At 43.5% G+C, this 13,410-nt stretch overlaps 1 protein-coding gene across 1 annotated transcript; it reads left to right on the forward strand.

Moving 5' to 3' along the window:
* Positions 1 to 690: 690 nt before the first annotated feature.
* gdf6b (growth differentiation factor 6b) lies at positions 691 to 2,064 on the forward strand (the record flags this gene model as incomplete). Its single annotated transcript, XM_079258451.1, has 2 exons — positions 691 to 1,003; positions 1,184 to 2,064. The coding sequence occupies 2 exons, from the start codon at positions 691 to 693 to the stop codon at positions 2,062 to 2,064; spliced, it is 1,194 nt and encodes a 397-aa protein (XP_079114577.1).
* Positions 2,065 to 13,410: the final 11,346 nt, after the last annotated feature.

Consider the following 13,410-nt stretch of genomic DNA (forward strand, 5'->3'; position numbering starts at 1 on the left):
AAAAAAAAAAAAAGATTAAAAAAAAAATTAATTTATAATTGTGAAGCAAAATAAAATACAGATTTTTGATTTTTCATTCGATTTTCCCACCCCGAGTGTTGTGTGTGTGTGTGTGTGTGTGTGTGTGTGTGTGTGTGTGTGTGTCTACGAAGTGCGATGGTTCTCCTGTATCTGAAGGAAAATATGAAGTTATTCACTGCTGCACTTTATTGATAATTTTAAAAGAATTCTGTTTTCAATAAATTCTATTTTTCACAACCAATCAGTGGCTTTTTATGAGACTCTGTCCGTGGTGCTGATTGGCTGCTGTTGGGGGGGGGGGGGGGGGGGGGGGGGGGGGTTACCACTAGGGGGCGCCAGATATGAGACGCACGAGCCTCGGCTGCAAACTTTCCAAGGTTTAAAGGAAAAAATGAGCCTGGATCAGGATGAACAGGAAACTTCTTCCCTCCTGAGGCTGAAAAGGAGCAGAAGTTCACGCGCATCTTCCACGCGCACGTCTGCCTCTCCTCCCAGGAAGGAGGCGCCGGCTGACGGAGGAACAATTAGTTTTACAGCCGTAATTTCTGCTCCTTTCAGCCTGCTGATGTGGGCGTGCCCCCCCTCCTTTCCGCGCCGTGCGCGCGGCGCTGCGCGCGCCTCGCCACTTGCCGCAGACTGGATGCGGCGCAGCCTCCTTCAGACCAGAGGATGGACTTCTGTCTCCGCGCCTTTCTGTGCGGGTTTCTCGCGTTTGCGTGGGAGCTCCCGCGCCTCCGGACTTTGGCCATCTTCCCTGCAGCTGACCCGGAGAACAACAAGGTGGGGAGTGTCCTGCGTGGGCTGGAAGCCTCGAGCCACTTCCACGCGCCAGCCCCCCCATCTAAGGACCTAAAGCCTCATGACTACATGCTGTCCATTTACAAGACCTTCTCCACGGCAGAGAAGCTGGGACTCAACGCCACTTTCTTCCGCTCCTCTAAGGCTGCAAACACCATTGCAAGTTTTGTGGACAGTGGAGAAGGTACGTGGAGCTTGTGCACGTGCACGTAGGGCTGACTGAACACCTGTGACTCATTCTCTGTCTCCTACTTTAATGCAGTGCAGACAATGGTGGGTTTTTGGTCAGACTCCACATCTCTGTGGTATGTACATCATCTCCGTGAGAATGCTTGTGACCCTGCGCTTCTAATACTTTCCACAGATGACCTCCCACTCTCCCCTCTCAGGAGGCAGCAGTATCTGTTCGACGTCTCAACCCTCTCCAGGAAAGCAGAGGTGCTGGGAGCAGAGCTGAGGATTTACACCAAAGTGTCTGGGAATTTCAGGATATCGGAGACGGAGCCCGTCGACGTCCAGCTCCTCTCGTGCCACGACCAGCAGCTGCTCCAGTCCAAAACCCTGGACCTGCAGGATTCCCAGGGGCCAAAGTGGGAGGTGTTGGACGTGTGGGATGTACTCAGAGAGCGGCAGCACCTTAGCCAGGGGAAATATTTCTGTCTGGAGCTCCGGGCCCTGCAGGACAACGCTGAGACGGAGCTGGACCTGCATCTCCTGGGCTTGCAGCGCCACGGGAGGCCCCAGCAGAAGAAAGCCATTCTAGTGGTCTTCACTCGGTCAAGGAAGAGGCAGACTCTGTTCAGTGAGAGGAGGGAGGGCAGAGTGTTGCTCGGCCTGGAGAAGAAGGCCAAAGAGAGGGACCCCAAAGCCAGCAGGAGACGCAGGACAGCTGCTTCCAAGACCCGCCACGGGAAGAGACATGGGAAGAAGTCCAGGTGCAGCAAGAAGCCTCTGCATGTCAACTTCCGAGATCTGGGCTGGGACGACTGGATCATCGCCCCGCTGGACTACGAGGCGTACCACTGCGAGGGCGTGTGTGACTTCCCTCTGCGCTCCCACCTGGAGCCCACCAACCATGCCATCATCCAGACTCTGATGAACTCCATGAACCCCAGCAACATGCCGCCCAGCTGCTGCGCGCCGTCCAAACTCAGCCCCATCAGCATCCTGTACATCGACTCAGGAAACAATGTGGTCTACAAACAGTACGAGGACATGGTGGTGGAGTCCTGTGGCTGCAGGTAGTGGATCTGACAGGTGTGGTGGTTTACTCCCCCTCTTCTTCATCAGGCTCTCTGCCTACATGTGTGCTGAAACGGCTGCACCTGAAGTTCAGACATTTTATTTAGTCTCTTAACCCAAATGGAGACTTCTTTTAAAACCACACACCGAACAGAACTGTGTATTTTACCTCAAACACACATTCACTAAGCTTCTGTCTTGAAAACATTCATCCAGTTGCCTTAAACTTGTTTCCTACAAAGATTTAACGTGAAGATTTTCACTATTTTCATGTCTTTGTGCTCAGGGGCTGAACCGAGGGGTGGCCGGGGTGGCCAGCGCCCACTTCAGCTTAAATAATGACATTTTTCAGAGGGCTACACATTTATTCATAAAAATAATGTTGCATTATAATATCCTGCCTTATCAGACTTTATTTGCATTGCACTTTTAATACAAATTAATATTCCACACAGATTTACGAAGAGTAAAAGGAAAAAAAAACAATAAAAGTAACCCACCTCAAAGCTCTAACACAAAGACTTTCAATTGAAATAACATCTTTAAATATAAGAACTAAAGATGTGAGGAAACATTCTCATATTTAGACTTCATTGTTTTAATTGTTTGCCTGGGATTTGTAGGCTCAACATTTATAATGTTTTACATTCTAACAGTAAAACTTATGACATAGTTTAGTTCCTAGGTTGCAGTAGTTCTTTAACCAGCCCTATGAGTGTAATTATCTCCATCTGTTCTGCTGCCACAGCCCAAATTAGCCAGTTAGCTTAGCATAAAGACTAAAACAATCTCACCTGTTTGTTTTCTGAAGCTAACAAAACTTTACAGTGTTGAGCTGCATTCAGATGCAAGACAGGAGTGGTCTTTATCTTTCAGTGTAACAAAGAAATAACTTAGCATGTAGCGCACAAAGCCGTTTTCCTTTAGTAGAGCTATGAGATCAGTCTTCATCTTCCAATGTCATAAAAATAGCTTTATATGAAACATACATCTTTTCTTTTAATACAAACATGAAGTGTGGTCGATCTTTCAGTGTAACAAACTAGCTAAGTGTTTAGCACGCTAAGCTATTTCATTATTACAGAGATCCCCATCTACCACTGTAATAATTAGCTTAGCCTGTTACATGCTAAGCTATTTCTTAAAAGACACCTGTGATACTTCATTATCAGTCAAGGAATGATATCAGGAACTTGTGGTAAAGTCATGTTTAAGAAAACTAAGTGTTTTTGGTGAAAAATATTAGATTTGTGCATTTTTTTGTGCATCAAACAAAACGGTACATTTAGCATGTCATCAAGGTGGCAGTTAGCTGTGTAGCACCATGTTTTTTTTTTATTCCCTCCATCATGCAGGTAATCATAAGCACAAAAACTAAACGTTCAAATGGTGTTTGTGGATGCAAATTTGTATAAATCATGTCCAATCCACTGTGTGCCTGAGTTGCACAATATTTTGTCACAAGAAAGCATTAATTTGCCCGTAAAATGACTTTTAGCACGCAGAAAGCTAAAATCTACAAGCTATTTTTCAGTTTTCAGCTGTAGCCTGTGTAGGCTGTAATATATGTACCGATGTTGGCACAAAGAAATCCTCCTTTACTTTTAGAGACACTCATGTTTGGTGAAGACATTAATTACCAGTAAACAGTCTTTTTTATTTTTTAAAAATTATTTTAGCCTCAATTTGTCTTATTAGGCACTAAAATTGGACGTTTGCAAACCTTTTGGACTGTTAGCATAAAAAGAAAAATACAGTAAAACGACATTTACAACATTCGGGTCTCCATATCGTTGAGGATTAAAGTTCTGGACTGTGTGAACATCCGAGCAATCCAACGCTAACTACTAAATATTCCCTGAATAAACCAAACTGACAGTCAAAGATTTTTTAGTGAACTAAATGATAAACTTCAGGTAAAGCTTTTCTCTTTTACCGGAAAGCTTTCGAGAAGCTGGTTTTCGGAGCTTGACGTGGCCGATGACTCAGGGAGTTGAGGTAAATTCGTCCAACCATCCGAGCATCAACGCAGGAACCAGCAGAAGGTTTCATTAAACATATTAAACATGCACTGATGTTCTAAAAGATACCATGTGTAAATAGTTTATATAGAAGTACTAATTTATGCTCAATGAAGGAGATTAATTTTTGTTCCCTTTGTTTTGTTCAAACTTCCAGACAGTGTGAGTTTCACACGTGGATGTTCAGGTCTGAAAGCCATGTTTTTATACAGAAATGGGACTGACGTGTTCTGCCGGTACACCTTAGACTAACACCACCAGCATCTCTTATTTATATTTAGAAATAAATGACAATTATTCAACAACGAAAGAATAAAAACAAAAGGTTAGCAGCACATTTTTACTTCTTTTTACCCCCTTTTTAAATTTTTTTTTACAGAGAACAGAACTAATATATTCTACTGGCTTAAAACAGAAATGAAAAGAAATCAGAATTATTCAAACTTTCCTGGGAATTCTGCATTAAATGAAGTGACTCGTGCATTTTTAAAGCTTTTAATAATCAGCTTGTTTAACCGAATGAATGTTTTCATATAAACTGTATGAAGTGTACGACATGTAGAAGAGGCAAATTAAACATCTTCAACTTTAAAAGCTTTTTTCTTTCTTTAGTTTGGATTTAATGTCAATTCACTTATTTATGTGGTCATATTTAGGAATGATGCAGCAGAGCATCGTCTTATGGCCTTTACACGTCGACTCAAATATGTCCTTCAAAGAAATATTTTTGATTTATCGGATCAGTGTCGGTTCAACGGGAACATTAGTGAAATTCTGTCCAGTGATTTTACAAGATTTAGTTTTGTTTTAAATGAGATTTATGTTTTTAAATGTTCACATCCTACAGATAAGGAATCGACCAATCAGAGAAGGCATTCGACAGAGTGGCACGATTCAAGATATTTTTTTGAGGATTTTGAAAGTTTACGCGCAAACTCAGCACTAGATTTAGTTATAAAAGATGAATGAGGTGATGGCATAGGTGCACTAATGTTTTCCAAGAAACATTTAAACCTTAACCTCCCAAGACCCGAGCTTTTGTACGACTTTTATAACGTAGTTTTTACATGAAAATTTCATTTCAAACTGGAAATTCTCTTCTGACGCCATTAAATGTCAGTGTGAATTCACCAGGTTGCAGCTCCACAGAATTAAGGGATTAGGGGCAGACAAGCAAATTTCTGGGAAGAAATTATAGACTGTATATAAAGAGATGGGCGGAGTCTCCGTGACGTCACCCGTAGGTTTCTAAAGAGCTGAATTGAAGCTCGGTGGGCGGTTCCTACCATCACCATCTTGGCATGCACCATCTAAGAGCATGAGTGTCGTCTGACCCGGAAATTACAAATATGGGCAAAGAGGCGGAGCTGAGAGGGGGGCTGTGAGCGTCATGGTGGATAATTGACATCTAGCAAACTCTGACCTACCTGTAGCTAAGAGCTAACGGGAGTTAACCAGCTAACAGAGGTAAGCGGGCTAAAGCTACGTCACGCTGTTAACCAGTTAAAAACTGCGTCTGTTCTACATTCTCTCTTCTTGAAGAGGGATATCTGGTACCTGTCAATCAAAAAGACGCACCCCTAAATATGCCCAGTTTTTTTAGATTTTGAGATTAAATTACTTCTACAGAGAAATTGAAAGAAATTCACTCCCCGCACAGTTGTCATGAAGGTAAACCTGACCTGTTAAACCTAAAATGGATTTTTAGGTTGGATGAACCAGGCTGTAAACATGTTTATTCCTGCTGTAAACATGTTTATTCCTGCTGTAAACATGTTTATTCCTGCTGTAAACATGTTTATATCTGCTGTAAACATGTTTATTTCTGCTGTAAACATGTTTATATCTGCTGTAAACATGTTTATATCTGCTGTAAACATGTTTATATCTGCTGTAAACATGTTTATATCTGCTGTAAACATGTTTATTCCTGCTGTAAACATGTTTATTCCTGCTGTAAACATGTTTATTCCTGCTGTAAACATGTTTATATCTGCTGTAAACATGTTTATATCTGCTGTAAACATGTTTATTCCTGCTGTAAACATGTTTATATCTGCTGTAAACATGTTTATTCCTGCTGTAAACATGTTTATATCTGCTGTAAACATGTTTATTTCTGCTGTAAACATGTTTATTTCTGCTGTAAACATGTTTGTATCTGCTGTAAACATGTTTATTCCTGCTGTAAACATGTTTATTCCTGCTGTAAACATGTTTATTCCTGCTGTAAACATGTTTATATCTGCTGTAAACATGTTTATATCTGCTGTAAACATGTTTATTTCTGCTGTAAACATGTTTATATCTGCTGTAAACATGTTTATTTCTGCTGTAAACATGTTTATATCTGCTGTAAACATGTTTATTTCTGCTGTAAACATGTTTATATCTGCTGTAAACATGTTTATTCCTGCTGTAAACATGTTTATATCTGCTGTGAAGTTGGTCTTTTTAACATGGGAGTCTATGGGGATTTGCTCTGTTTTGCAGCCCCTAGTGGATGAAGGAGGAACTGCAGGTTTTGGCACTTCCTCATAGGCTTCACTTTTTTTTTTTTTCTTTTCTTTTTTTTTTTGTCTTGTCCAGCATTTAAGCAAGCAGACTGATGTTCTGGATGCTGTGTTCTGCTGAGCAAATTTATTTTGCCAAGGGGAACTTTTATAGATGTAATGATCCCCTTGTATTACTTGATTCTTATTTTATTTTTCTATTTGGTTTGGATTATAGTTTGTTTTACAGAGTTTATGCTGCTGGACCCGACCGGAAAGGACAGGAAAGAGAACAGAAAAGAGAATATAAAAAACAAAAGAAAGAGATCAATGCATACACGTATATGCACATACATACCCACCTACATGTGTATACACACGCACATACATTATATATATATATATATATATATATACACACACACACATATACACACACACACATATATATATATATATATACAGAGCGCAGGCCCCAGGGCCCCAAGAGCCCGTGAGCAGCCCCCCGCCCCCGCAGGCAGAGGGCACAGCCCACACCGACGGAGGACCAGGATCCCCAGACCGCCACCTAGCGGCAGCCAGGTCGCACCCCAGTGCACCAGCTGCGCTCTCCAGGTACAGGACACCACCCCCCCACCACCAAACCACACACACATATACATGCATACCCTCCGTCCCCCAACACGCACTCCCCTCTCAGCCCCCATCCATACACCCCTCCGCAATCCACACACATCCCCCATCACATACACAACCCCACCCCACCTCTACTCACTCACCCATACCAAGTCACACGAACCCCAACCGACCCCTCCCCCACACACACACACACACAGTTCCCGACACATACAGGTCCACCCAGCCACACATTCAGCCCACCCTCAAAACCATCCTCCTGACCCCCACGTCACATCCAAATCTCCCCCCCCCCCCCATCCATCACATCTACACTTATCCACCAACCCACCACACACATGCACCACCCACTCCCCCATACATACACCCCTGCCCCCCCCCCCCCCACACACACACACACCTGCACATGCATTCATGCTTCGCCACGGCACCACCGCCCCCCCACACACACAGACAACACGCCCCCCCCCCCCCACCACCACACACACACACACCCGTATACATGCACTACCGCCACTCCTCACATACACGCATCACCCCACTCCCCCACACACACGGCACTACCCCCCCCACACAGACACCACAACACCCCCCCCCACACACACACCCGTATACATGCACCACCACCACTCCCCCCACACACGCATCATCACACTTCCCTACCCACACACATCCACACACCTATGTACCGCCACCAGTCCTCAACACACACCCCTTACACACACCCCTCCACACACACACACACACACACACACATCCCATCCACACTATCAAACACCCCCCACTCCCCAAGTCCCAGGGTCGCAACCAGGCACCAGAGCACGTACCTGCCCGCCGCCGCAGCGGCAGGTCCAGGTCAGCCCAGCCCCCCCCGGCACAAGCCGACCCCCCACCCCCAAGAGACAGGGGACAACCCCGGGCACCGGAGTTACGGAGTCAAGCCCGCCAACCCATCACCCGCCAGCGACCTCGCCCCGCCGCCGCGTGGCAACTCCAGCCACTGGCCCATCCAGGTCCACCGTAGGGCTAGAAACCTAGCAACCCCAGCAGTGGGGCAGTCAAATCCCCCCCAGGAGCCCACCACAGACCCACAGCCTCCAGAGACCCCAACTGGCCACCAACCCCAAGCACAATAAGGTCACATTCTCCCCCCATACTAAGTGATGGAGCTAATTGGGTTAATTTCACCCAAGTAACCCAGTAGGCCCAGTTTGGGGTTTGTAGGGATGTTACATTTGAAGCAATTTGACAGATCTTTACATACCTGAAACCAGAATTCCTGGACAGGTGGGCAAGACCACAAAGCATGGTAGTAGCTGTCAGCCGTGTTGCCAGTGCAGTGTGGACAGATGTTTGATTGTGACAGACCCATCCTGAACATCCTGTGTCCTGTATAATGACTTCTATGCAGAATTTTAAATTGTATTAGTTGCATGTTTGAATTCTTAGTCATTGTAAATGTATTTGAACAGATTTGTGACCATTCATTTTGGTCAAAGTTACTGGATAAGTCTGCTTCCCATTTAGAAGTTGGGAGACATATGGAATCATCTAGCTTTGATAGTAATCTATATATTTTGGATAACAGTTTCGGGGCATTGAGATTTAAGAATTCTGCAGCCCTGATAGGTAGCTGCAAGTTTAATTGATCAGGGGTGTATTTCTTACCTATAATAGATTTAAGTTGGTGGTATTCTAAGAATTTTGTGCTGCTGATTTCATATCGTGAAGTAATTATATCAAAAGGGAGAAAGTTCCCATTTTCTATTAAATGTTCTAACTGTTTTATTCCTTTATTCTTCCACTGAGGGAAGTTTATCTTTTTCCGGTTTTGCTGGATGTCGGGATTGTTCCAAATAGGTGTAAGTTTGCATGGAATAAGCAAGGATTTGGTTAGTTTAAGAAATTCCCACCAGGCCATTAGTGAGGAGCTGATATTAATGCTTTTAAAGCATTTTTGGTGTTTGACAGCTGTGCTGATAAATGGCAGGTCTGAAATTGCCATATCCTCACACATAGCTTCTTCTATATTAAGCCATGGTTCATCTAGATAGCTAGGTTTAAGCCATTTAGAGATGTATTGTAGTCTATTGCTTATAAAGTAATTTTGGAAATTAGGCAAGTCTAAGCCACCGCTATCTTTAGTCTTCTGGAGTGTTTTTAGACTAATCCGTGGTGGTTTGTCTTTCCAGAGAAATCTAGTGACATGAGAGTCCAGCGATTTAAACCAGGTGGAGGGAGGTTTAATGGGGATCATTGAAAACAGATAATTTATTTTATGTAGAATCATCATTTTTATAGTGGCAACTCTTCCCATTAGTGATATGGGTAAAGATTTCCACCGTGTGAGATCGTCCTCAACTGTTGTGAGATGTTTATTCCCAAGTATCTAATATTTCCTGACTGTAAAGCAGTGTCAGGAGTATTATGGAAGGAACAGTTGATGGGTAGAACGGTGGTTTTAGACCAATTAATGGAATATTCAGAAATTGATGAGAATTTATTGATGAGTGTGATTGTCTGACAGATGGATGGTTGTGAATTTTGAAGGAAAAGTAATACATCATCAGCATAAAGACTGGTCTTATGCTCCATATTTCTACAGTTAATGCCTTTAATGTCTTAGTTTTGTCTAATGCTAGCTGCTAAGGGTTCAATAAAGATTGCAAAAAGTGAAGGGGAGAGTGTATAGGCTTCACTTTTAACCGCTGGAGGTTGCAGCTTGAAAGAAATGGAGCATGCTCAGATGCAAACCCCCTGGAACAGCGAATCATGAAGGGGGTCTTTAAGAGCACGACTCTGGTCCGTCACTGTTCTCGCACCACGTCCACCAGAACCAAAGTACATTAACTTTATTCTAAAAAGTAAAAGACGCGAAGCTCCTTTGTAACCTATGACAGCAGCCCATGATACTGCGAATGTCGCGTACCAGCTTCCATAAACCAGATCGGTGGTGGTACTGGGGCCAGTTTGCCAGAAGGAACCAAAGCTCTGACACTCCAGAACAGAGCTGGAACCAGTACCAGAACCTGGACCGTCCCAGTAAAAGAAACTACTTTTTATTCCTTTAAATATCCACACAGTCTCAGGACACATCCCAGGTTTTGGAGCATTCAGGAGGATCGTGCTTTTTATTTCTTCTCACCAGGTTTTTCTTCTCTTGTGTTCCAGGCAGATTTTTCAGTCCCACTAAAGAAATAAATCTCTTCCATCACGATATTGACTTCATCCCTGGAAGTTTAATGTTTTGCTCGGCTAAACTCATGGCGAGACGTCCTGCTCTGCATTACACTTCCTACATCTCTGTGGAACATGATGAAATGAATATTATAGGAGTAATGTACATAAAGCTTTTATCCTGGAATATTCTCAGCCAGGCGATGACTGACTGACGCCGCTCGATGACAGATCTGAACACCCCTCCATGAGTTCAGTGTATAATTTGTATGACATCTTTGCATGTTAATTTTTTGGACTCATATCTGAGCTGTGTGGCTTTTCTGGGTGGACAAACATAAACCACAAGTGGTGTACTCCAGTAATGTGGGTTATATTAATATTTCCCTCTGGAAGTGACTCCCTTCATGTTTTCGGATGCTGAATCTGCCCCCAGAGTCTACAGAGAGGATTTCTGCCCGGCAGCGTCCACCAGGTTGCGTTTTACCAGGTGACTCGGCTCGTTTTGGAGAGAATCTGATCTTTCTTCATGATTTTTTTTACAACATGCTCTGAAAAAGCTTCTCTGGAAATATCTGGCTCCAGATCTCAGTCATGTGTGAAACATTTACCGTCGTAGAAACCAGAAAGACCTGCCCCCCCCCTCCCCATCTGATAGCAGCTGAATCCTGCACTGGATTTACACCCGTCTTTGTGTCCCTGGTAAATATTATGCTCCATCTCACAGCAAATCTGCCAAAGCGAGACACAGTGCAGAAACGCCTCCATACGCCGCTATAGAGACGGCACATTCCAGCCTTTTGTCCTCCTGAGCTGCTCCAGGCAGCTGCTTCAAACCCGACACCCCCTCTTTTTTTTTTTTATATCTCACCTTGTTGTTTGGGAAGAGATGGTGAACCCTCCAAGAGCATCACACGCATTCCTTCCCCTAAACCTCCCCTTTTTAAGGGGTTGTGTACGTTGTTTAATGTCTACAGCCCTGTGAGACAATGGGCCACTTGACTTCTGACCCCAAAGCCCAAAAAGGAAGCTTAATCTAATGACGAGGTCCTCCACCGCCATTGTCTGAAGCAGGGGAGTCAAAGTGGCGATAGACAAAACGGGGGGTCCTCTCACCACATTTGCACATTTGTTGGTCACATACTTTTCCCTCCTCGACCTTCAACACAGAAACATAACTGGCTGGTGGACGGTGGAGCTCTTCACCCTCTTCATCACCCCTTTCTCATCTTTATCACTTCCATACTCGTATAAATACAAACCTAAAGGTCCAAAGTGAAACAAAACCAAAAGTCAATTTCAGAAAAATGGGATGTATCATTAAAAGCTGCCAATAACTTTATTAAAATGACTGTTTTAATTCTCCTTGACTGGGCCGTTTATATCTACGAGAGGTGGGTCTACAGACATCCCAGCAGTCACTGGGCAGGAGGCAGGTCCACCTGGACAGGTCACCAGTCCATCACAGGGCCACATGTCGGGCCAAAGAAGAACCGGAGCCAGAGCCAGAGCTTCGGTGCAAGCAAAGAACCGGTTTTGGTTTCGGCTGAAAGAGTCGGGTCGGTGCTGCGTCATCGACGGCCGGTCACCAAGAACTGAATTCAGGATCTGGAAATGTGGATTTCATTTGGATCGTCCAATGCTGCTGCGTCCCAGCCTCTTCTTCTGGTTTCTAGAAATCTTCTGTAAAATTTGTTAAACTAATTTGTTGGAATTTTATGATTGTTATTACTGCATTACTCCATCCCTGTAATTGATTAGAATGACATATTAGGGATAATATTTTCATACAGGTATCACTAATATACTGGGTTGTTATTATATTGCTAATGGGTTACTATTGTTATTGATATTTTGCTTCATCACTGGGGTGGGATTATATATAAGCTTATGCTTCTGCTCATTCCTTTTGAACAATTTGTCATGTGTTTTATTAATTTTTTTTTTAGATTTGTCATTATGTTCAAATAAACTTTCTCAACCAAAAAAAAACCCCAAAAACCTTTCAGCATCATATTTTGGCCAGGAAACGCCGCAACCAGCTGCTGACGCACACAACATGAAGCGGTTCTCAGCTCTGACCCAGCAAAGAGTTGGTGCCGGGATAGAACCAGTTATAAGAACCATGAGCCGGTACTTAGGCAGTGGAAAGCCAAAGAACCGGTGCCAAGTCTGGCTCCGGCTCCGGACCAGCTCGGTCGAAAAGCTCCCACAGAGAGACAACCAACCATTCACACTCCCAGTTAGAGGCAGTTTAGAGTCACCAGTAAACCTGCATGTCTGGATGGTGGGAGGAAGCCTGAAGCACCCAGCGAGAACCCACACAGGGAGAACATGTAGACTCCACACAGAAAGACAGCTGCTCATTGTATGCTTGATGGCACTCAGTTTTTTAATTTTTTTTTATTAATCAAAATAATGGGCCCCTCCAGAGCTCTACTAGCAAAGGCCCTGCTGATGAGAATCAGCATCTATTTATCCAGTTTCAGGTTCTCATTGGTTCATCGTTAAATCCAGAATAGACTTTAAACATCTTCTCACATATAGTCCTGAAGCTCGAAGTGACCAAGCTCCATGGGGTCTTTAAGCCATTCCCAGCAGAGCTACAGGTTTTCTGGTGATTGGATGAGAAAAAAAAAATCACATCAATGAAAGAATAAAGTGGGAGGGGATGCTGTCAACAAATATTCCTGTCAGCACAAACATTTTCACATTGTAAATAGTCTAGCTATTTTACCCTTTTCTCTGGTATTTTAGTCTAAATAAAAACATTTATGTTTTATATTTTTTATGTTTCAGAGCTAAACTTTATTTCTTCCAGTTCCTCGTGGAGTGGAAGCATCTGTGCTTTTCTGCATGAAATGTGGGAACACATGAAGACATCTTCATGCTGTTTGGGTTATTTTAACAGATCTGGACCTCAGACAGTCTGTCAATTAATTATAAAGTCTGAATATTGCACCAATTCCGCTGTGAAAGAATAAAATGTTCAGTTCTGTTTTATCTATCGATCACAGCTGGAT

Source organism: Telmatherina bonti, assembly GCF_933228915.1.
Source record: "Telmatherina bonti genome assembly, chromosome: 19".
NCBI classification, from domain to species: domain Eukaryota; kingdom Metazoa; phylum Chordata; class Actinopteri; order Atheriniformes; family Telmatherinidae; genus Telmatherina; species Telmatherina bonti.